Source organism: Salarias fasciatus, chromosome 3 (assembly GCF_902148845.1).
Source record: "Salarias fasciatus chromosome 3, fSalaFa1.1, whole genome shotgun sequence".
In the NCBI taxonomy this organism is placed as follows: domain Eukaryota; kingdom Metazoa; phylum Chordata; class Actinopteri; order Blenniiformes; family Blenniidae; genus Salarias; species Salarias fasciatus.
This window is the reverse complement of record NC_043747.1, coordinates 4,768,514-4,791,283: the sequence shown is the minus strand read 5'-3', so window position 1 is coordinate 4,791,283 and position 22,770 is coordinate 4,768,514. Positions and strand designations below refer to the sequence as shown.

General features: G+C 44.6%; 2 protein-coding genes across 5 annotated transcripts in view; both read right to left on the bottom strand.

The window, feature by feature from the left end:
* Nucleotides 1-775: 775 nt before the first annotated feature.
* On the bottom strand, nucleotides 776-9,568 carry LOC115385196 (uncharacterized). The gene is made up of 11 exons (XM_030087174.1): nucleotides 9,319-9,568; nucleotides 5,001-5,161; nucleotides 4,174-4,333; nucleotides 3,979-4,078; nucleotides 3,517-3,671; nucleotides 3,310-3,440; nucleotides 3,058-3,208; nucleotides 2,511-2,549; nucleotides 2,134-2,242; nucleotides 1,916-2,000; nucleotides 776-1,830 (listed from the first exon to the last, which is right to left on the bottom strand). Exons 1-11 carry the CDS (start codon nucleotides 9,386-9,388, stop codon nucleotides 1,729-1,731), a joined length of 1,263 nt encoding a protein of 420 aa, XP_029943034.1. The 5' UTR covers nucleotides 9,389-9,568; the 3' UTR covers nucleotides 776-1,728.
* A 1,951-nt stretch (nucleotides 9,569-11,519) lies between these two features.
* Nucleotides 11,520-22,770, bottom strand: part of dock11 (dedicator of cytokinesis 11) — a 33,567-nt gene continuing 22,316 nt past the window's right edge. For 2 of the 4 annotated variants that reach the window (XM_030085324.1, XM_030085332.1), the window contains 14 exons: nucleotides 20,917-21,054; nucleotides 20,655-20,837; nucleotides 20,456-20,569; nucleotides 20,157-20,372; nucleotides 19,600-19,657; nucleotides 19,295-19,401; nucleotides 19,092-19,214; nucleotides 18,822-18,935; nucleotides 18,325-18,471; nucleotides 18,033-18,243; nucleotides 17,771-17,961; nucleotides 17,560-17,660; nucleotides 15,200-15,338; nucleotides 11,520-13,225 (listed from right to left, as the gene is read on the bottom strand). In XM_030085324.1, coding sequence (XP_029941184.1) covers nucleotides 13,136-13,225; nucleotides 15,200-15,338; nucleotides 17,560-17,660; nucleotides 17,771-17,961; nucleotides 18,033-18,243; nucleotides 18,325-18,471; nucleotides 18,822-18,935; nucleotides 19,092-19,214; nucleotides 19,295-19,401; nucleotides 19,600-19,657; nucleotides 20,157-20,372; nucleotides 20,456-20,569; nucleotides 20,655-20,837; nucleotides 20,917-21,054 — 1,932 coding nt within the window. In that variant the 3' untranslated portion in view covers nucleotides 11,520-13,135. Of the gene's footprint in view, nucleotides 14,907-15,199; nucleotides 15,339-17,559; nucleotides 17,661-17,770; nucleotides 17,962-18,032; nucleotides 18,244-18,324; nucleotides 18,472-18,821; nucleotides 18,936-19,091; nucleotides 19,215-19,294; nucleotides 19,402-19,599; nucleotides 19,658-20,156; nucleotides 20,373-20,455; nucleotides 20,570-20,654; nucleotides 20,838-20,916; nucleotides 21,055-22,770 lie in introns of all 4 variants that reach the window. The other 2 variants (XM_030085342.1, XM_030085337.1) reach the window with 2 other exon arrangements.

The window sequence follows — 22,770 nt, the reverse complement described above, 5'->3', positions numbered from 1 at the left end:
ACGTGTGGGAGCAGGTCAGTGGGCGGGCCCGGGCTACGACTGACTTCATTTGAGAGTAAAGGCCTCCGCAGCCTGAAACCGTGCTGGATGCTCCCGGGCCCTCAGCAGCCTGACTCACATGTTTGGTCTTGTTCAAAATGAACTAATTTCTGGCAGTCTCCGTTGAAGTCTGTGTCTGATATCTTAGGTTTAAGCATCAGTTCATCCCCTCATATGGATATTTTTGGTCGGCCACCTGATAATCGAGCTACTTCTGCTGCTCAGGACAACATTGTTGCCTTTGCCTCATTGATTGCTAGCAGGAAAATTCTTCTCCTTTGGAACTCTTCACAGCCACCTTCCTTCCCGTGTGACGTCTTATCTGACCTGGGGCTTACTCTTAGGGAGTGCTCTGATGAGTTCTATACGCACTGGGGGCGTCTGCTCCAGTACTTCAGGAAACTTTCACCTGAGTCACACTGAGTCACACTATTGCCTGCTGATACCTGTCAGACCGCCATGCCCCGCCCCCTCCCTGAGTCAAGGCAAACCTGAGCACGAACAAATCTCCGTTCTGGACGTTATGCCTGCTGAAGCGCGGGATCCTCGCCGGCTGAGACGGTGTGTGTGTTGTTTCAAGAGGATGATTTCGGAAGTTGAGGTTTCGGGGGTGGATGATACATCAACTTGTACTTTAGGAAGTAGAGAACTGGCTACTCATGGTGATGTGTCACCGGATACGAGGAAACACACAGACAGACTGGAGGGTTACACCAAAACAACAGCGACACTCGAGTATGTTCAATCATTTTATCGTCCAGTTTGAACAAGACCCTGTTTCCATCTTTTTTTTTTCTTTTTCCTGTTTTCCAAATAATAAAAAATAAATCACACAAACATTACAAATTCCCCTTTAAAGACATAAGTCTATTAGTTTCCACACACACACACAAAAACAAAGAAACACAGAGAGAAACAATCTGGGGCTCAGGTCAGACGTTTCCCCAAAGAAAGTTCAAGCACAGTGGATCAATCGTGTGAAGGATGGATAAACGGCCCTGCTGTGCCGTCCTTGACTCCGTAGCTACCTCTCTTTCCACCATTGCTGTGCTGCTTCTGCTTTGTTGGCTCTCGACACCACCTTGTGGCACAAACAGGCATTGCAAGATGACGCCGGCCAGTTCGCTGACTTCAGTAGACACCAGTGTACTATCGATACACATATCAATAAATAAATCCAGCATCAAGCCGGCCGCTGCTCAGAAAAGGGACGCATGCCTAAATATTTATCGATCACAGCGTAATTCATAGACAGTACCTTAATCTAGAGAATGAAAACAAGGCTGTGGCGTTACAGTAGCAGGCGTATAATCACTCCGGCGGATCAGCTCAAGCATTTAGAAATGAACTCATCATCAAACAGCAGCTAGCTCTGACATGCTAACCCGTGTCCTTCCTGGGTTGACCCACATGGTGAGAGGGAAATACGAAGCAGGAACAGACTTTTCTTTTCACGCCACACTGTAACCAGTTTCTGACCACGGCTGCTGCCATTCGGGCGCTGGACGCCACTGTCACAGTCTCCATCTGAGAGGAGCAGCAAAACCAGGGGAGTACGTCGAAGGTCCCTCCAAAGACGGTTCTGAGAGGTGGAGAGGTTCTTGTTCTGGGCGGGACCGGGCACCGTCCCTCTGAGGATCCTTAAACAGTTCCACTAAAGCGCATCCCATACACGAGAGCGTTCAGGAGTCAGGAGTTTTCCTGGACGGTGCTGTTTTCAGCCACGAGGATGAGTTTGCAGCACTCCACGGCTTCGGGCATCGGCGTGTACAGGTGGCTCGACGTGCTCGGCTAAAAGGAAAAGGACAGGAGCGAAGCTCAAGTGACTGCCACACACAAATACAGCAAACACTGCCATGCTTTTCATGAACCGCACCATCAAGTCCTTGTTTCCGTTCACCATCATTCCCTTAAATATGGCCGAAGGATCGGGGATGCTGGGACAGAAAATGTCTCTATGTCTGCAAATGAAAAACAAAAAAACAGAAAACAGCATTGTAAATTAAAGATACAGGGTAGCAGATAGTGTCAGTATATATTCTGGTTCCTGGACGTTTTAGAAGCTCAAACACAAACAAGTGTTCAGGGATGCACCTCTTGAAGCAGTAGCAGGTCAGAACCAGGCAGACGGACAGGACGACTGAAAGGACGCTGGCGATCACAATCGTGGAGCTCAAGGACAGGACGGGAGGAGTGTTACCACCTGTGGTGAAAACGACAGTTTGTCATCCTACCGACCAGGGGCGGAGCGGCTCTCATTTTCAGCCCTGGAGGTTCAGTGGTGTTTGAAGTAGTATTTCCAATTCATTGCAAGAAAGGGCAGCTTCAACATGTAAATTTCTTTCAACACAACTGCACTGCTCTGCTCTGGTTGTACAACACTGGCCTGTGAAAGTCATATTTTACTTTCCCAACCCTGATCTTCATTATATTCAATCCAATAATATGATGGATTCTGTGATCAGTCCTACCTGGATCGCTGCTTGGTGCAGGGCCTTTTCCCTGAGGGACTAAAAAGAACAAGGTTTTTCAGTTATGCAGCTTCTCGTCATACTGTTATTTAATTAATTTATCATGTCATATGACACACGTGAACACCGGCCCTTTCGTCCTCCCGATCAGCCGCTGCTACAGATAGATCAGATCACAAAGCCATTTTCTCCTCATGTGTCGTTCGGAGTACTGCCACTAGAGGGCTCCAACGCCTCGAGCTCACACTCAGGCCGGATGCTCATTTGAATTTTCTCTTTCATGTTTCAGTTGGAAGATCTGCTGCAGAGCGAGAAGTGCAGCTGTCTGATTATACATGTTGCACTTAAAACACAGTTTTGTGCAAAAAAAAAAAGAAAAAAAAAGACATATATGCACAAAGTTACAGATTTCACATGCAGAATTTATACAACCTGTTGCATAGACACACACTTGTGCAACAAATGACACAATTCTCGTGTAGACGTGCATGTGTGTGTACATGTTTGGATGTGAGCTTGGTGAGCACTGATAAAACCACGGATTTACCGTAAGTCATGGAGCCGCTGCCATCGCTCGGCACCTCGATGCAGTAACGGCTGGTCTTGACTTTGTACTTAAACTCATAGCGACACCGGTCATCGTAGAGAATCTTTAAAGAGCCGTCTTCCGTGGCGTCCATGTGAGTGGTTAGACAGTTCTGGAAAGAAAAGAAGAATGAATTTAGATCATATTTAAAGATGAGCTGCCGTCTCTGTGCAGCACTGATTGAAATGTGAGAGTAGATCGATCATGTCTTACTCTGGGTATTTCACATTCTGTGTAGCAGACCTCGTATTCCCAAACACAAGCCGTTCCAACGTCTGGACTGGTCCACGTCAGACGGAGATGGTCTCCGTCCTCTCTGATGCTCATCTTCGGCAAACGTATTACTGGAAAAAAGAAACAACAAATGAGTCGTCCATGTTTGAGCTTCTTGAGGTGTGTGGCGGGAAGGGAAGCACCAACCGAGAGCAGCCTCGAAGGTTTTCAACTCAGACTCGGTCTCTATGAGCACGCACGCGTCTTCGTCTCTCAGGTAACAACCGTTCCTTTTCCCGTCCACGTAACGCTCGTCACACTTTTTTAGACTCGTCATATTCTCCTCACTTTCTTCACAACTCCTGCAATTACAGAGAGAAGAGAGGTCAAGGCACGCGCAAGAAAATCTGAAGATCGACTGCAATTCTCTCCTTCACCACTAGGAGGTGGTATAATTTTCAAAAACCTAAATTTTTCTCACTGAATTTTATATGAAGTTAATGGAGATAATTTATAGGCTAAGCTTCAGTGTTATAAATGATGTCGTTAGTAATGTTTGTTTCAAATATCAGGAAAATCCAGAATTCAACCATTTTTTTCCTGAAGTAGTCTAATCTGTATGCCAGTAAGGTGTGTGTGTTTTCCTTCATGTTGCTCTGTCATCCTCACCCGTACGACAGCGTTACGTTCAGATCTGGATCGAGCGGGATCCAGGAACAGTTCATTCCGTCGGGGTCCGTCACGCATTTAAAGTCCTCCACCAGCTCCCCTGTAAACACACAATCAGCGAAAAACATGACGAACTGGCACAGAGGAAATGACCCGAAGAGGCCGGACGGCAACACAGGCTCCATTTTCATTCACCTCTCGGCTTCTTCGTGGTCACGGTTTTGCTGGTGTTTTTGCTCTTCCAGTTGTCGCAGGGCGGAACGCCGACGACTTGAACGTCGATGTCCCATCGACCCGAGCCTGCTTCTTCTGTCAGGTATCTGTCAACGTCCTGCTGGAGTATGGTTTTCCTATGCTGGGAAAAAAAAACCAACCCAAAAAACATGTTTAGAGTAAATAGTCTTCATATTTGATTCTTGGCATTAAGAAGAATTAAAATAATCTGTAAAAACCATCAGGATAGTCTGGTTATCCACCGTTTACTCAAAGCTCATTCATTCATCAGATTTTATTTGCTCTTGGACTCTCAGATCTGAGTTCTAATGACAAAGAAAAGCACATCATTCTTTAAAACCTGGAAACCTCACACAGAAAGGCCTGAACCCGGACTTTAACCTGCAACCTCAGAGGACTAAACACTGCAACACGAAACCACCTTAAATACCTAAGCAAGGAGAGATTTTAAAAACACTTCCTGCTCTGTGAATGATTGATCTGAATGAAGGAACAATCTTTTTTTAGACTCAGATTAAAATCTCATGAAATCTAAAGATTAGCCACTGACTGTGAAAACGCATTTTCATTTCAGAAAACTTTCACATTTACACAAAAACAGCAGAAACACAAAAAAATTTACTTTTCTCTAATATTTTAGTGTCAGAATGAGTCAGTTTATTCTTACTGGCATTAAATATTTACTATGAAATGAAAGAGCACCAAATACGACCCAGAACTGTGCTGCTGTATGAAATGCGATCGCTGTTTAAATAAAAGAGGAGCCGTCCATCCAGAAAGAGACTCACTGGACCCGTTGTGCTGAACGCTGCCGTCGTTGGCCGATACACGTAATACTCGACCTCGCAGCTCGGGGGGAGGTCTACGGGTCTCTCCCAGGTCCAGGACACCTTCAAGAAGAAGCCATTCAGCCACTCGAACGAGATCTCCGACACAGGAGGGAGGGGATCTGTGGGAGGAGAGCGAGAGAGGAGGATGAGAGAGGATTCCCCAGATGGGAACTGGGAAAAAGAAAAAAGAAACAGTGTTTATCATCTTTACTACATCCATAAAATTAAGTTTGACACACTTCTCACTAGACGTACCTGCACTGTCAGATCAATATGGAATTTTTTTTGGAGAAAAAAAAAAAAAAAAAAGACAACAAGAATCTCTCTCTCAGTTTAGATATCTTACATCTTATGATCTATATCATTGCATCATATTAGATGGAGAAAAGCTCAGAAATGTCATGCTTTGGGCAATCTGTAGCCACGTTTATATGATACATAGCTAACAATGTCTGGTATCTGCTCTTGAGCTTTAGTTTTCAGTATTATTATGAAAGCACCTCAACAACACTTTCAGTCTGACGGCTCAGCAAACAAGCAGTGGAACCGGATCAGATGAAAAGAATGCCTCATGATCCCAGCGAGACGTGCAGAGACCTGAATTTGACTGTGAATAGCCTGAAACATTTTTGGCAGCCCCTCCTTTTTATTTTTCAGGCCAAGAGTGTCTCCTCAATGGAATTTACTCTGATCAATCCAAAGAAGTCAAATCTAAAACCAGCTGACATGATTTAATTACAGTGTCTGAAACAGGTGCAGTGAGAAGATGTTTCAATTAAAATAGTCAAAACAGAAAAGTCACTTCAATTCAATTCAGCAGTTTGAATAAAGGAGTCAAGAAAATGTCAGAAATAACGTTAGACCATTAATGAAGTGGGAAATAGCACTGTACAAACACTTCACTGTTGGCTCAGTTTTACTTTATTATTTATTTGATCTTTTTTCACAATAATGAATATTGGAAGAATAAAATGCTAAACTGATTGGAATTTATTTGTTTGGCAGCTAACAAATAATAATAATAAAAAAAGCAAAACTGCTGAGAAATTGGTTCAAATGGCTAAATAACTGTTTTATTACGTTATTGGCAAATCATGGGGTTTGCTTGATTTTAAACAACTCTCTTGTATTATAACAAATCCAATATGTTAGTTATATTTACTAACAAAATTTGCATTTTTTTCTTCTTTATAAAGATTGTAATCTGGGATTATGATGCTCAGGAAGTATTCAAGCGGGAGGTGTGTCGCTTGTCAGTGCGTTTACATGGGACTTTTTATTCCTCTTTAAATCTGAATGAAGGCTAATTCTGCTCCAAAATCACCATGTAAACGCCTGAAAACCTTTTTCAGAAATAACTTTAAATCCGAACAGACCGGCGGGTTTATTCTCCTTTGGAAACAGAGTTTTATGCTAATTAGGCGCGACTTCATTCCGGCCTGTCCGTTCTGCGCATGCTCCGCTGTGATGACGTAATATTGAAAGATGGCGGCCCGCAGTCCGAGGTTCGATTCGTACAGAGAGGATTTATTTAACGGCAGGCTGAGAAGAATTGGATATAAGTAAGAGAGCGGATGAACTGGAGTATAACAATGCGGACATTTTCAAAGCTGCAGCCTCAAAGCTAATCGAGAAAGTAGGAAGAGAAAAATCGCCGCTAACATGTTTTGTTTACTTCCGGTTGGTGTCTTACGTCACGTCCGGCATCTGTCCAATCAGAACGCTTCGCTGCCCCCAGAGGGACAGAGGATTCAGTCCTTCGTTTTCCCCATGTAAACACCAAGCTCAGGAATACAATTCGGAATTGTGTAGTTGGGAATAAACCAATTCTGAATTAAATCCACCCATGTAACCACACGGTGTCAGGTGAATGCTGGGAACTGGGAAACGAGACTTTTCTCACTGCTTTCCACTGAAACTGCTGTCGCTCACTCACTCTTTCGCAAATTCAGTCAGAGTTTCACCTTTTTCCTCAAGTATCAACATGTCCCAGTGAACATCAGTTTTCCAGGGGTTTCTAAACTTGACTTATGCCGCATGAGGTGGAGGGTTAGTGGGGATAAGCGTGGCATGGCGCTGAGCATGCTGTGATGCGAAAACAGGAGGTGCAGGAAGCCCTGTGTGTGGATCTGTATACACAAACTGCAGGAAGCACTCCGCTGACAAAAATGGCTTTGAATAAACACTATGGGACAGTACAGCTCTCTTATTACTGAGCTACGTGCATGTTTACACAGCAAAATACATCCTTAATATACAGGATAATAAAGCTAACCTGTGGGAGCGAGTCCCCCAAACCCACTGATGATATTCTATTCACAGGTGAGGATTACTGAACTCATAAAAAGAAAGAAAAATACAAATCTGATCCAGAGGGACAGAACCAAACAGCTCAAACAGACATGATTTTTATTTTTATTTTTTCCCTTTTTAATATTAATTTTCTGCATTTTTTACTTGAATATTTAATATCTAAAAATAAAACTGATCTGTTCACCTAAGGCTGTTTCACCAGAGGTGTTTTTAATAATTAAAATTCATTGTTAGGTGAAAAAAAAAGACTTGGCACATTAAAAGTGTATCTTTGGCTAATAAAATACAACAACACAGGAATTTTTTTTTGTTTTCACAGATTGTCCACATGATTTCTAAACATTATGAGGAAATGTTTAACATTTTTCTCTGTCAGAAACCTTTATCTATTGATTTGATCAATGCTTTCTCTGCTGCATCTGGACTCGGCTTGAACATAAAGACATGCAAACTCTTACATATTGTGACATCCCTGCTATTTATTGTAATATATCTGTAGATTACTGACTTAGTAATTGTCACTAAAGGATGGCGAAATCAGATGCGCTCACCATTTTGACTGGATTATTGACAAAAAGCTGAAGGAATTTCTCGTCTCACATTTGCTGATAAGGGTCTCAAAAGACATTGATAAGATGCTCATATCCAAAAACTCTGCAATAATGATCTCATCTGATAAAAACGGCCTTAACTTTTCAGACTTTTGCACCTTAAATAATGCATCCAAAATAAATTGACTGAAACAATTCATCTTCAGTTTGGTATTTCATACCAAATTTTATTCTCTCTGAATTATAAGGCTTCAATTTACGATAATTTTGTGTATCTAATGTTGAAAACATCCCTTGAAAACTATCCTACTTCGAGGAAGAGATGCTTCTTTCTTGGTCATTGACCTAACATCCCTTCTCCCTGCATAAACACCATAAAAATGGAATAACAAAGACATCCTGCATAGAAATAAATCCTGATTTTACGCACACTGGTTCACTCACAGCTAACTTTTCCTGGAGTGAGAGAGGGGGAAAAAAAGCTTTATCGTTAACTTTATGATACTTTTAGCCAAATGGCATATTCACAAATGCTGTTAAGCAAATGAGAAACCACTTCTCTCCATCTTTGCAGATGAGGCCAAGCAACATATGAAAACTATGAGATAATCCATCAGCATGGAAGCTATTAAGACCTTTGATTTGTGTGCTGTCTTTAATGTATCTCTGTCTATTGATGCTCTGCAGCTTTATCCCCGGTTGTCATTACACAGCGCTGCATTATGTTGCTCTGTAAGGATAATTAGAGCAATACAAGAAGTGTTGTTTTGTTTACTTGAGATGATGAAAACCGAACACGCCAGATGACAACACGTCCCGCGGAGCAGGAATTCAGACTTTAAATACTGTTTTCCGGAAACCCAGAGATCTGGGGTTGATTATTTTTTCTTTGTTCATTAGCAGAAGGTGAACGCTGAGTCTAAAGAATAATAAGAACTCCAGTTCTTTTAATGCGCTCCGGTTTCCTGAGACATCCCGCATTAAAAAGTACTCTGTACTTCACAATGCACTATAAATAAGCTGATGTACTACAGTCAATTATATAAACACACTGATTTGGAAACAAACCCCCACATATTATGAAATATCCTTTAATTGTCTTTAATTTCGCACGATTTGTTTTTGACGCTCGACTGACGAACAAAGCAAGAAAAAGTGAATTAAATGCATTAAGCTCCCAGACAACCGATTAAAAACTAGAATATCTCCACAAATTATCATCTGATCAATTCAAATGAATCCACCCGAGTTGTAAGAGTTTGTAACCTAATTTATTCTCGAGAAGATCCGAGTAATAAACAGAGAGGACGAGAGCGCGGACGTGCGTCAGGAAGCCCGGTTGAACTTTGGTCAAGTGAAATGGGTCAGCCGTCAAGAAAGAGGTGATAAACTGTTGATTTTACTCTCTTTACCTGCTTTGCAGAGGAATCCCAGTGAGGAGACGGCGGCCAGGAGCGCGTAAACTTGGTGCGTAACCGTCATGCTGCCCTCATGAGTCCGTGCGCCTTTTATTCCATGTGTTCGGCGCGTCTCCTCTCCGGCTGGGAGTCAGGGAAAGAAGAAGGAACTGAGGATCGATAACTCCGTGTCAGAGATTTATAGAAGGAAAAAAAAAAAGAAAGGAAAAGAGTTGAGACTAAGAAAACAGAAGGGAGTGAGACTAGTGGCGGAGCGCGCGCCCGGATCGACCTGCTGCGTCCTGACTGGCTGCAGAGTCACAGCCGGGCTGCCGGGAAGCAGCAGAGGGGTGGAGCGCGAGTGGGAGGTAAAGAAAAACTCTGATGACATCAAGGAAAACGCAACTCTAAACACACGAGAGAGAGAGAGAGAGAGAGAGAGAGAGAGAGAGAGAGAGAGAGAGAGAGAGAGAGAGAGAGAGAGAGTGAGAGAGAGAGAGAGAGTACTTTACGCACGCGGGATGTTAAGAGCGGGGAATCCAAAGCCTCCAGGAAGACATCAGGCTCTTAATGGCTTAATGAGGTTTAATGCTGGGGTGGATTTACAGGCTGTAATAAAAACACTGAGAACAGAGTAGAACATGCAAACTCCCGCTGGATCAGAACCACCCCACGGGCGCGGATTAATTCATCATTTATAGGTTTATTAGTCATTTTGCTCTCCTCCTCTGTGCCCAGCTGTGCAGCAGTTCAGCCAGTTGAAAAGTTAAAGCGCTTTATGGAAATAAAACTGCAGGCGGAACACTCCACCAAAGAACTCACGAGGATTTATTGGAATTATAGCAGCTGATCTAATAAAAAAAAAAAAAAACATTTGAGGGTTTTTTTTACCCAATTGACTTGAATTTGTTGTGAGGGGACAAAAGATGCAGATAACCAAACATTAACTGTCTCAAGACTTGATAATTCAAGTGATTTTTAATTAGAAATAGTAAAAAAAAAAAAAAAAAAACCTGACTTCCGGTTTGTGTTTCGACGTCAAACAATTATTCATTTTGTACATAAATGATTTTTGCCAAAGTGTCCAACCTTGGGAAAATTCTATTTGCAGATGATACCACACTATTTTATTCAGGTAAAAGCATACAAGAAGTCACACAAGTGGTGAACGAAGAATTGAAAGTAATAAAACTCTGGTTTGATCTAAACGGATTGATCCTAAATCCCCCAAAAAACACATTTTCTGTTGTTTAATAATAAAAAGGAAAAAGTGAAAGTAAAACTCGAAATAGGTAAATAGATTATAAATTACACCAAAGGGAAAGTTGGGAAAGCCATTTCTGTGTTACACAGAGTTAAGTTTTTTTTTTGAACAGTTGTGCTTTATTAACATTGACTTTACCTTATCTCACTTATTGTGTTGAAGTATGGGGCACGACATGTAAAACCTATTTACAGACAATTGTCATTTTACAAAAAAAGGGCTTTAAGGATAATTACAGTCATTACCGAGAACCATCTCATCCATTGTTTATCAAACTGAAAGTATTGAAATTCCAAGACATTGTTGATTTAAGTATCCTAAAGACAAGGTACAAGGCCAAGTGGAAATTATTGCCTGCAAATCTTCAGATTATATTTGAAATAAGAACTAGTATATACAATCTTAAAGGAATAGACGTGTTAAAAAAAACCCAGATTCAGAACCAAAATGAAAGAAAGAAGCATTGCGGTGAAAGGAGTGAACTTATGGAATGCTCTGAAACAGGAAACCAAAGAGTGCAAAACAATTATGACATTTCAGAAACATATATAAAAAAATCCACGTTGGATAAATATGAAAATGAAAAACTAAGTTGTTGCGGTGAAAAATTCGATTGAGTGAAATTGAGTTTTTGAGTATTGTTCATTTGTATCAGTTTAAATAATTTGTATGCAAAGGGGCAGATGTAATAAGATTGTTCTTCTTTCTGCTCCTTTTCTTTCGTTTGTTTTGTGTCCAAACTGACATTGTTGTATTTTCGTCATTTTTTTGTTTTTGTGTTGTTGTTTTAAACGAAAGAAACAAACAAATAAACAAACAATAAACAAACAAACAAACTAGTCGAATAATCACACGAGGTGCATTCAGTCATAGAAACGAGTCGGATTGTTTTCCCCACAGGTTTTATTTTGAAAAAAAAAAAAAAAAAAAAAAAAAACTTTACAAAGTAAGTTTGACAAGCAGCTGCACCTCAGTATACAGTGCAGTAAAATTAAAAATAATAATAAAAAAAAAAAACTGACTCTTTGCCAGGACAGACCCTGAAAGGAGGAAATACGTATAATACAGACTTTCATTTACAGCACGGATCTATTTACATCAGCTTAAATATTCTTCCTCCGCTGCTGGGTTCAGTGTAGCACTTGTGAAATACTGTGAGGAGACTTCCTGTCAGGAGGGGGGAACAAAAAGTGGAGTGGAGCACAGAAGGCACTGGATGAGAGGAGGCCTCCATCCTCCTCCGCCGGGTTCACGCCGTCGTTGCACTGAGGTCACAAGTTTGTCCGCAAGCAGTTTGTCTCTCTTTCAAACGGCACACAGACTGAAGGAAAGGTTCTGCTGATTGTTTTGGAAGCTCGCTTCCTGCCAGCCAAAGCAGCTTTAACATCACAGCAACACAACCGCGGAGAATACGTGCACAGCCGAAACACTTTCCCCTGACTGACACGAGTCTGACGCTCCCGATCGGCCGCCAGTCCAACGATCCGGGGTGACAACGACAACGAAAACAGGATTTTCTGGTAGCGCGAGTCGAATGACGATGAAAAAAAAAAAAATCGATCCGAGAGGTTCTCAGCACCAGGATCCACAAGAAGGACGAAAAAAGAACAACCTTATTCCACCTCAGTCCTCACTTCACCGGAGAGTCCGAGTTGTTTATTTGGTGTTTTCACTTGAAAACGTCCTCGTGTGAACGGAGCCGTCGCCGTTTTAAAGTTCACTAAAATCAGGAGGGAGATGCTTCCTAAAGATCTACGTCACTTCTCTGACTTTTCAAAAATACTGATTCAATAAAACTTCTTTGAGAAATAAAAAAGATCACACTATTTGTCCAGGTTCCACCACTTCCTGTATCCGCTGCACGTTCCAAAACAAAAGCCCTGATTTCAATCTTGCAAATAATTTAAGAAAAGTGAGAAAATTCGTTGTATTAAAAAAAAAAAAAAAAAAAAAAAAAAAAAAACCCATAAAAACCAATGAAGTGAAACTCAGTAGCTTTAAAATTTAAATAAAAGATAAAGTTTCAAATGTTCTACAACCTGGAAATGTAGATCGGCATCAACTAAAGGTTCTCGTTTCTTTGTTTCAGGAAACACGACATCCAGACACCTGTCTATCCGACTCATGTCTTTCCTCTCCCACTCCGGCGGCGATGGAGCCCGCAGATCGCAGCTCTGAATTCTCCGCCGTCGTGTGACCTCTACCTGTTCCAGATTGCACTTTGACCTCCGCAGCCATCCCGACACTTTGTTGTCGCCGCTATCTGGAACGCCGCGGCGAGACAATAAAAGCCGACGCAAAGATTGACATCTTGACAATTTAAGCAGGCAGGAGGAGGTGAGGAGGTCAGGAGGGGTCAGGAGGGGTCAGGAGGGGTCAGGAGGGGTCAGGAGGGGTCAGACGAGCAGGACGGTGCATAGATCTCCGAGGCCGCGGCGCAGAAAGAGGAAGGAAACACTGCTCAAAGGTTCGCAGGCGGTCAGAGGCGCGGCGGAGGGAAAGTGCGGTGCAGCCGAGCGTGACTCGGCGGGGCGGCGGCGTCCCGCTTCACCGGCCAAAGGTGAAAGGTCAGCCCAGCTCGGTGGACGTCCCGCTGATGGCGCGGAACACGTGCAGCGAGTTCTGCAGCAGCGAGCGCATCAGGTCCTCCGGGTAGATCTGCAGCCGGAGGGGAGAAGAAGAAGAAGAAGAAACCGTGAAGACGCAGATCCAGGAAGTCATCGCCGCTCGCCGCAGCAAGACACAGGTTGTGAAATCACATTTTTGTGGTTTTCTTTTTGGTTTCTCAAGCTGTTTGACGGCTGTGAGAACCGACGGTGCAGCCCCAGAAAACACCATCCCGTCGCTTAGAGGCCACAGACCCTGCTCCAACCTGGAGTCTGACCTTTAACCTCTGTCGATGCAACCTTTACATTTTACTCTTCAAATTGTTTTTCTTCTTAATTCCAGAAAAAAGTCATTAATTTTCACTCCTGATGAGTTTAACTTTGCTTTAAACATTTGGTGTTGTTTTCAGTTTCTGTCAAAATTTCCACTTGATTCACAATTTTACTCTTGAAAGTTTAATTTTACCTTGTAAAAAAAAAAAAAAAACCTCTCATTGTCAGTATATTCCACTTTATTCCCAACAACGTTGATATTTACTCTTCAAAATTAATATTATAGTGTCTAAAATGTTTTATTTATCCAAAACACTGAAGGTTTTTCCCATAATTTTACTTTTTCTTAAACATTTCTGTTTATTCTAAAAATATTCTTCATTCTTCTGTCAAAAATATCAACTAAACCGTCGTCAAATTTTATTCTATTCTTCTTTGAATATTTCTACTTCATCCTCGTCTTTTAATCCAACCTTGATTCTTAAACATCAATTCTGAAAAGACTAAATTTATATGACAAGTTTTTTTTTTTTAGCATTTTTACTTTATTATAAATAAGACGTCAATTGTTTTCAGAAATTTCATTTTTATTTTCCAAATTTTTTCTGTTTTGTCAAAGAATTTCTTCATTAATATCAAAAATTCAACAGTGAATAAAATTGTATTTCATTTTAAAATGTATTTTATCCATCAATTGTCAAAAAACTCAAGTTCTTCACTTTTATTTCCAACTTTTTCAATGTTATTGCTCGTTTTCACATTTACTTTAAAATTTAAAATCTTAAACATGCATTTATTCACCAATTTATCCTAAAAACGACTTGATCTAACCGTATTGCGGCCTTACATTGATGAGAATGTTTGTGCATTTTGTTATTTTTCCACATCGGAGAAACGCTCCAGTCGTTTCAGAATTAATGACCCTGCCGTGGACGATCTGAGCGGAGCGAACGTAATGTGATTAAAGTGCAGCGCGGAGTCATCAGGGCTTTGAGAAACGAGGCTCCAGGACAGACGTGATTCAGCAGAGTTTCCTTCTCCTCGCAGTCGGAGTAAATAACCCGGCCGGCGTTTACAGGAGCCGAAGCATTCTGCAGCCTTAAAAGGATCTGGTCTGGACCGAGCGGCGAGCGAGTGGAGGTCTGCGCTCAGAAGTCCGCGCGCGAGAGTCTCGGAGATCGTATCGGAGGCCAATTTCACGCCGACGCCTCACGGCGGGTGAGGTTGTTGTTGTGGAACGCGTCATCGGCCCCGCTTATCACAAACCTCTTCAAACTGCAGGGCCGCTCCGTGAACGGGCCGCTCAAGTAAACACCGAACGTGCGTGCTGGAACCTGAGAGAGGCGACGGGAATGTCGGCGGGTTCGCCCTAAACAACGCCTGCATCCATTTCTAACCTCAGGAAGACGGTTTTTCAGCGGTCGGTGCAGAATCGTCACGTTACCTGCTGATCCTCAGAGCTTATTTGGCAGCACAGGGGAGAGAAAAACCACAGCGGTTAGTTCAGAGAAGAGACGATCAGACGTTAGCAGAACAGAACGCAGAGAGCGGAAACCCTCAGCGACTTCACGGAGCACTCCTTTCAAAGAGTTCCATGCTGCGGAGGAAGCGCTGCAGAGGAAATTCAGTTCTCGGCGGGGCTAAATTAAAAGGCTTTCCCGTCTCAGAGCTCCATCAGAGCTAATCAGCATCCGTCACGCGGCGGCGGCGGCGGCGGCGGAGGGCGGGGCCGGGCGGAGGGCGGCGGGGTCACCTGCTCGTGGATGATCTCCGACAGCTCCTTCACCATCTCCTTGAAGTTGGCCTTCAGGCCCTCGTGGTACTCCAGCTGGTCCTCCTTGATCAGCCGCTCGTTGATGTCCAGGGCCACGCTGCAGGCCTCCACGAAGTGCCTGAAGAAAAAAACAAAACAAAACAAAAACAAACAACAACCGCTGTGGTTTTTCTGTGGTTTTTCCTCTCCCTTGTGCTGCCATAACGCTACTACTCGCGCTCTCAGGCGCGAATGTCGCCGTGCAGAAAGGAAATGGAAAAAAGACAGACTTCACGGATCTTTGAGGATGTTACAGTCTTTCGAACTGCCAAAAGGCTGTCAAGACAGCAAAGACTCAGCATATGTCTAACCTTGTGTCCAACAACTGTAACAACCCACAGACTCTTTTCAATGTTCTAAATAGGGTCGTTAATCCTCCTGAGTCTTCTGGTATTGTTCCATGCCCCTTTCTTTGTGACAAATTTTGTATTTTTTTTCCTCTATTCGCTCTTCAATTGTGTGCAATTCATCTGATCCCAGTACTGCCCCTCTGTGCTCAGCTGCTTTGGGAGAGTTTGAGGCCGTCTCCCTTTCTGAATTAAGTGACACAACCTATAGTCTCAATGTGTCAAACTGCCCTTCAGATATTTTACCAGCCAAGATTTTTATTGATGCTTTTGGTGCTGTGGGTAACTTCATCTTAAAACTGATAAATAGATCTCTCCTAGAGGGCTATGTGCCAATCTCTTTTAAAAACGCTGCTGTACAGCCTCTCTTAAAGAAGCAAAACTTGGACTCGTCAGTCTTATCAAACTATAGGCCAGTGTCGAAACGGCCTTTTTTATCAAAAGTTTTAGAAAAGGTTGTTTACGTTCAGCTTCTTCAGCACCTTAAATCAAATGATATCTTTGAGACATTCCAGTCTGGTTTTAAATCTTTACACTGAAACTGCCCTTTTACGTATTTTTAATGATCTTCTTTTAATTGCAGACTCTGGTAATTCCTCTGTACTGATACTACTGGATCTTACAGCAGCATTTGACACTGTAGATCACAACATTTTACTTTCTCGTCTGGAGTCTGGGGTCTTGTGCGGGGATCAAAGGCACAGTCCTCAAATGGTTCCAGTCGTATTTGGCAGACAGGTCCTTCTATGTTAATGTTGGCCCTTTTAATTCTAGAAAGGTCCCTCTTGACTATGGTGTGCCTCAAGGCTCAATTCTAGGGCCAGTTCTATTCTCCTTGTATATGTTGCCTCTTGGATCCATTTTCAGGAAATACAATATTTTATTTCATTGTTTTGCTGAAGTGGCCAGGCAAACTCTTCTACAAATGTGGAAAAATGTCTTAAAGATGTTAAAGACTGGATGTCACTAAATTTTCTCAACTTAAATGAAAACAAAACCGAAATTGTGACCTTTGGTAAATCTGCTCTGTCTACATTTAATGGTGTGCTGGGGCAAATGTCATCTTATTGCTGCCCTGTTGTAAGAAGTCTGGGTGTTTATATTGACAGCGAGTTTAAAATGGAAAAACAGATTAGTTCAGTGGTTAAAACTAGCTTTTTCCAGTTGAGACTTTTGGGGAAGGTTAAGCCTTACCTCCCTCCCAATCAACTGGAAAAAGTCATTCACGCACTGATTTCATCCCGGATTGACGACTGCAACTCTTTGTATGACGGCCTGGACCAGTCTTCTATCCGCAGGCTTCAGCTGGTCCAAAACGCTGCAGCTCGGATGCTTACAGGAACTCGACGCTGGGAGCACATCACTCCAGTTTTAGCTTCCCTTCATTGGCTTCCTATTAGTTTTAGAATCCAATTTAAAATGTTGCTGCTGGTTTTTAAATCTTTGCACAATTTCGCACCTTCTTATTTAACTGAGCTGATTACGCTGCGTACCCCACAAAGCACCTTGAGGTCCTCCAACCCACTTCTTCTGGACATCCCATGGTCTAATCTAAGAACTGGAGGGGACCGGGCATTTGCTGTTGCAGGCCCTGAACTTTGGAATACTCTTCCTATTAATACCAGACATGCTTCCTCTGTTGAGTCTTTTAAATCATTGCTGAAAACCCACTTCTTTTCACTGGCTTTCAATTCAAGTTGATTTGAAGGCTTTTGGTATTGTAATTTTATTGTATTACCAGGTTTTGTTTTAGTCTTGTGTTTATTGTTTATTATAGTTGACCTTTCATTATATAATGGCGGTTTAACAATCATGGAAAGCACTTTGGGGCAGTGTGTTTCTGTTTTTAAATGTGCTATATAAATAAACTTGAACTTGAACTTGAACAAAAACATGCTGAATCAGGCCCCAAAGGCAAAAACAACAACATCAACCGAACTTCCTCATTTCTACCTGAAGACATCCTTCAGCTCTTTCATCTTCTTGCTGCCGGACTGGCTGGACTTGCTGTCATCCAGGAAGGCTCTGGCGTACGCCATGGGGCCTGCGTTCACCTGCACGCGCACGCGCACACACACACACACACACACTGACTCAGTCCGAGCGAGCAGGAGAAACCTGCGCCTGCCGTCGTATCGCTGGCCGCTGGCTGGATCTGGCCCACCTGCACGGAGACGCAGCCCTGCAGCTTGAGCTGCAGCTGGATCATGTCCACCTCCTGGCTGGAGCACAGCTTGGCCAGCTCGGCCGTGCGCGCCCGCATCTCGTCGATGGCCACGTCCACCGGCTTCAGCTCCACCTGCTTCTCCGCCACCACCTCCACCCGCTTCTTCACGTAGGGGAAGGTGTTGGCGGCTGGAGGGAAGGCAGCGCCGCGTCACGTCACGTCTCGGCTTCGTTCTTTTTCATTTTTAAACCTGTCGTACTTATGAGGACGGTCCTCCTCTTGCACTGCTCCTCCACGCCGCCGTGCTTCTTCCCCGACAGCGTGTACGGCGTCTCGAACACGAAGCGGCCGATGTTGTGGCACTTCTCGAAGTCGGTCTTCTTCTCCGGCGCCTCCTTCTCCTCGAAGTACGGCTTGACGAACGTCACCTGGACGTAGGCCAACTTGGCGTCCAGGTCTTTGGGGTTGACCTGCGGGATCGGAGGTGGCGTTCAGCCCAAACGTGTCCAAAAGCACACACTGCCTCACATCCTGACTCGAGCTAACAGCACCTTGTTGGAGTCCTGGATTATTTTGACGTTCTCGGGTCCAAACTTCTCGCCGTAGAGCGTCAGCAGGCGCTGGGAGATCTCCGACAGGCCGGTGAGTTTGGGCTCCTTGTAGATGTACTCCTTCCCATCCTCCTCCTCGAAGAAGCCCTGGTGGAAACGCAGCGAAATCATAATTAATAAAAAAAACACACCGATGGAACAAAAATCTTTTTAATGTGAAGAATGTTGGTATTTTTTTGTCATAAAAGGAAAAGTAGCTGTTTGTGTTCATCAGTGATGACAGGATGATGGATTACTGAGATGATGTCTGCTGTAAAAATAACAAATGAACCACACCACTTGTCACAAACAGCAGCTAAATCCAAAGCCGTCATGCTTCAGTGTTACAGTGGTTTATCCGGTCCCCGGTCTGCAGGATAGGCACGGTTTGGCTGTTTGTCACGTCAACGTGACGCTCCGGGGCTGGTTATCAGATTACCTGAGCCAGTTCGCCTCACCTGTCCGTAAAAAGCCACTCTGAAGTAGGTCCCCAGCATCCTGCGGCCCGACTGGATCACCTCCATGATCTTGTTGTAGGCTCGGTGCAGGGTGTCGTACAGCCGGCTCAGTTTCTGAGGGGGATAAAACAATGAGTCACCGGAGAGGGTCTGGGTCAGTAGGGCGGCGCTCGGCGAGTCTGAACCATTCCAGCTCGTCGTTCAGCATATTTCTGAGACTGACAGCGCGGCGCGCGGCGTGCAATGCAGCCAAACCAGCTGGAGGAGTACCTCGTACTCGTGGCGCTTCTCGTACACGGGGATGACCAGCTTGGCGACGTGCGTGATGAGCTCGTAGCGCTCGGCCTTCCACAGCGCCTCCACGCACACCTCCAGGTGCTCCACCAGCACTTCCTGAAACGTAGGAGCGAGGTCGGAGGTCACTCCGGAGGCGATGCGGGTCGAAGTGCGCCTGGAAACCAAAAGCGCCGCACCTCGGTGTAGTACACGTCCTGCATGCCCGTGTCCTCCTTCATGGCCGCCTCCTCGTCAATGTTGAACGTGATCCTCTTGAAGGCAGCGAGGCCGCTGGGAAACAGCTCTGAGGGAAGAAAGTCAACGGAAGAACTTTGTCCAGATAAACTCAAACAGATCACTGCGGTCGGAGCGGAGGCCAACGCCGCAGGGATCAATTACACCGAAGTTTGACGTCAGTCATCAGCGGCTTTGTTAGAGAGGAATAATCATCCAGTGACTAGTTACATCAGGTTGTAAAGGTGTGTGTGTGTGTGTGTCTTACTTTTCCTGTGCAGGTATTCAGCAACCAGCGCAGCGACGTGAACGTAGCACATGGCGGCCTGCAGAAACAGATGGTTGAGAGAACATTTCAGAGTTGAAAAAGGCACAAAATCACATAAAATATGCACAAAACTGTATTTGACTCCCGTTAGTGTGGAAACATAACCTCATCTGAACTGATCAAGCCTTTCTTCATCATTCATAACGTCCAGAAACTGTGTGTTGATCAGGAATCGGGCCACAGGGTTAATTTTAGAGGCTGGGCTGAGAAGCTGTTGGCTGCAGTCCCCTGACCTTTGACCTCTATGAGCGTTCTCACGATCTCACTCAATGATAAACTGAACACACTGTAAACATGAGAAGCTGGAACACAAACATGCGGGGTCGCTTTGGGTCAACGAAATAAAAGAAAACGGAAAAAAAAACCGAAAGGAAAAATCACGTATCTTTGTATAAGAATCACTGAAAAAAAGGAGACACTGAATGAAGCACAGGAAGAACATGCCAACCGAAGTCAGCACGGGAGAACAGCTGTTCTGCTGGTAATTATCATATCACCTCGGACAGGTCGCCGTTCTTCAGGTGTGCCCGGGCCATGCTGTCCAGCCAGGTGCGCCGCAGCTCGGGCGTGCTGGCGTAGGAGCGCGCCAGGCTGTACTGCAGGTCCAGCAGCATCTCCGGGTCCTTCTCGTGCTCGCGCATCTGCGCCGTGGCCATCAGCACCGTGCGGATGCGCTTGGTGAGACCTTTGACCTCCGAGGGGAAGGCTGTGGACTGAGAGGGAGAGAGAGGAGGGTGAGGAGCGAGCGCAGAGCGGCGAGAAGGCTTCAGCCGCCGCCGCCGCCGCCGCCGCCTACCTTCATGACCTTGTCGCTGTTGGCGAAGTTGTTGATGATGGAGAGCGACTCCTGGAAGCGCGAGCTGCCGGTGAGCGCCACGTCGGAGATCAGCTGGCTGACGGCGATGATGATCTGGAGGGGAGAGGAGGGGCGGTGTCTCCTGGCGGACTCGGCGGGGGGAGCGAGGGCGGGGCGGGGCGGGGCGGGGCGGCGGTACCTGCAGGTGCGTGCGCAGGAAGGTCTTCCTCTTGGTGTACTCGTAGTTGTTCCTCATGAGCAGGTAGAGCAGCGCCGAGGCCTCGGCCCGCAGCGAGCCCAGCTTGGACACGCAGCACTTCAGCACCTCGCAGCACAGCGCCTCGCACAGCGTCACGCGGCCTTTGAACAGCACCGCCGGGAACTGGCAGGGGGGGGGGGGGGGGACGCCTCATCAGCTCACCACACACACACACACAGAGAACCCCCCCACACACACACACCTTGTTGATGAAAGCCCGGAGCGCCGCGAACACGTGTCTGATGGCGGCCTCTGATTGGCCCACTCTGAAGAAGGCGAGGTAGACGTCGAACAGCTTCTTCATCAGCGGGTTGTGGCCGTCGCCGTCCAGCAGCTGAGTCTGAAAACGAAGGGAAGCAACCGAGTGGAGCAACACGCCGAGCGCCAAGCAACAGAGAAACCAAAAACTCTACAGGCTACCGAGGCTGAAGAGACTTTCTGCAGGTTTCCAGCAGTTTGATCATCAGAAATAGAAACAGTGGAAAGAGAGAAACGCTGTCTTTGTATTTTGTTTCATTGTTATTATCATTAAAGTTGTTAATTATTTAAATCAACATAGCTGTAATTATAGCATTTTTCTGAATTTATGGATTTATTCTGGGGCTGTCAAAAGATTGATTATTTTTTACATCACGATTAATCACTTCATCGCCAAGATTAATGACGCTTTGATTTGCTTTATTTAAATAATGTTGTTTTGCATTTCAAGCCAGTTTTCAGTCCAGGACATCAAGCATCCATCAGTCCGTCAATCAGTCCAGAAGTTGAATTTAAAGTCATTGTTGGGAGTTCCAGCATGGAGACTTCCTGCAGACACTGACCTCTGACCACAGCGTTTTGATCGGGAATCAAACACAGAGAAAGAACTTCCTTTTTCACCTTGTTGGATTTTCTTTCAAAATAAAGCGCCATGTAGACCGACTCAACACAATGTCTGTGTTAAAAATATTGTTTTCAAACAGAAAAATGAGACTTAATTCTAATAATATTCAGAGAGTTCTTTATGCACCTGGGAGGAGGAGATTGAATTCAGTTTGTTTTTAGGTTAACAGAAAGCAAATATGATTTAAGTGGGTTGTTTAATTTGACCTGTTATAAAGTGATGATTAATATATAAATTAAATGAGTTTCTGTTGTGAATTATGGAAACTAAACAGTGCTCAGCTTACAGTTCAGATTCATTCGGAAAGTCAGAGACTTGAGATTATTTTTAGCTGAATTTATGTTTTAGTCAAATTCAAACTTCTTTCAAGAAATATTTATAACAGGTATAAAAGTAAAGAGTTTTTTTTTTCCCTGTTGGTTTGTGAAAAGATTTGAGTTATGGCTGAAACAAGCCGGAGCGGAGCAGAATGATAATTACACATATTGAACATTTCCTGCGGCTGAAAGCTCGTCCCTCTCTCTCTCTGACATGTGGGGAGAATTAACCAGCGCTCCGCCGACGAGTGACGGTTCGGCTCCAGCAGAAAACACGAGAAACGGCGTCGCCTCCGGGCCCATCCGACAACAACGCCTGAGATGTTTATCCGCGCTATCAACGCAATGCCACACGCAGCCAAGTTTCAGTCGGTGTAGTGGTGCGTGAACGCCGTGGTCACGCAGCTCGGCAGGTGTGAGGAGGAGGAGGAGGCCGGGTGTGTTTTCTGGTGTTTCTCCAAACACAACACACTCGCAGAAACACCCCTGGCTCCACATCGTGACCGACGGCACACGCAAAAGTGAAGATGTCTTCAGCAGATTTACGTTCCTGCTGTGCAGCTCATCACGAAAAAAAAAAAACAAACAAGACGTAGTTTAGAAATGCGGATCCAAGCGCCGCTCCACAGCGCTGCTCTCTGGTCCGGTGGAAGGGTTAGCGTGAGCGTCGGCGCCGGCGCTCGGGTCTGCTCTGCGTCTCAGTCACGATCTGTAATCACACTTTTATGTGTCTCTGAAGTGGAAAGGCTCCGTCGCTCTGCTAAAGAAGTCACCGAGTAACCCCACTACACACTGCAAGTAGATGTTTACAGAAGTGCGTGTGTGTGTGTGTGTGTGTGTGTGTGTGTGTGTGTGT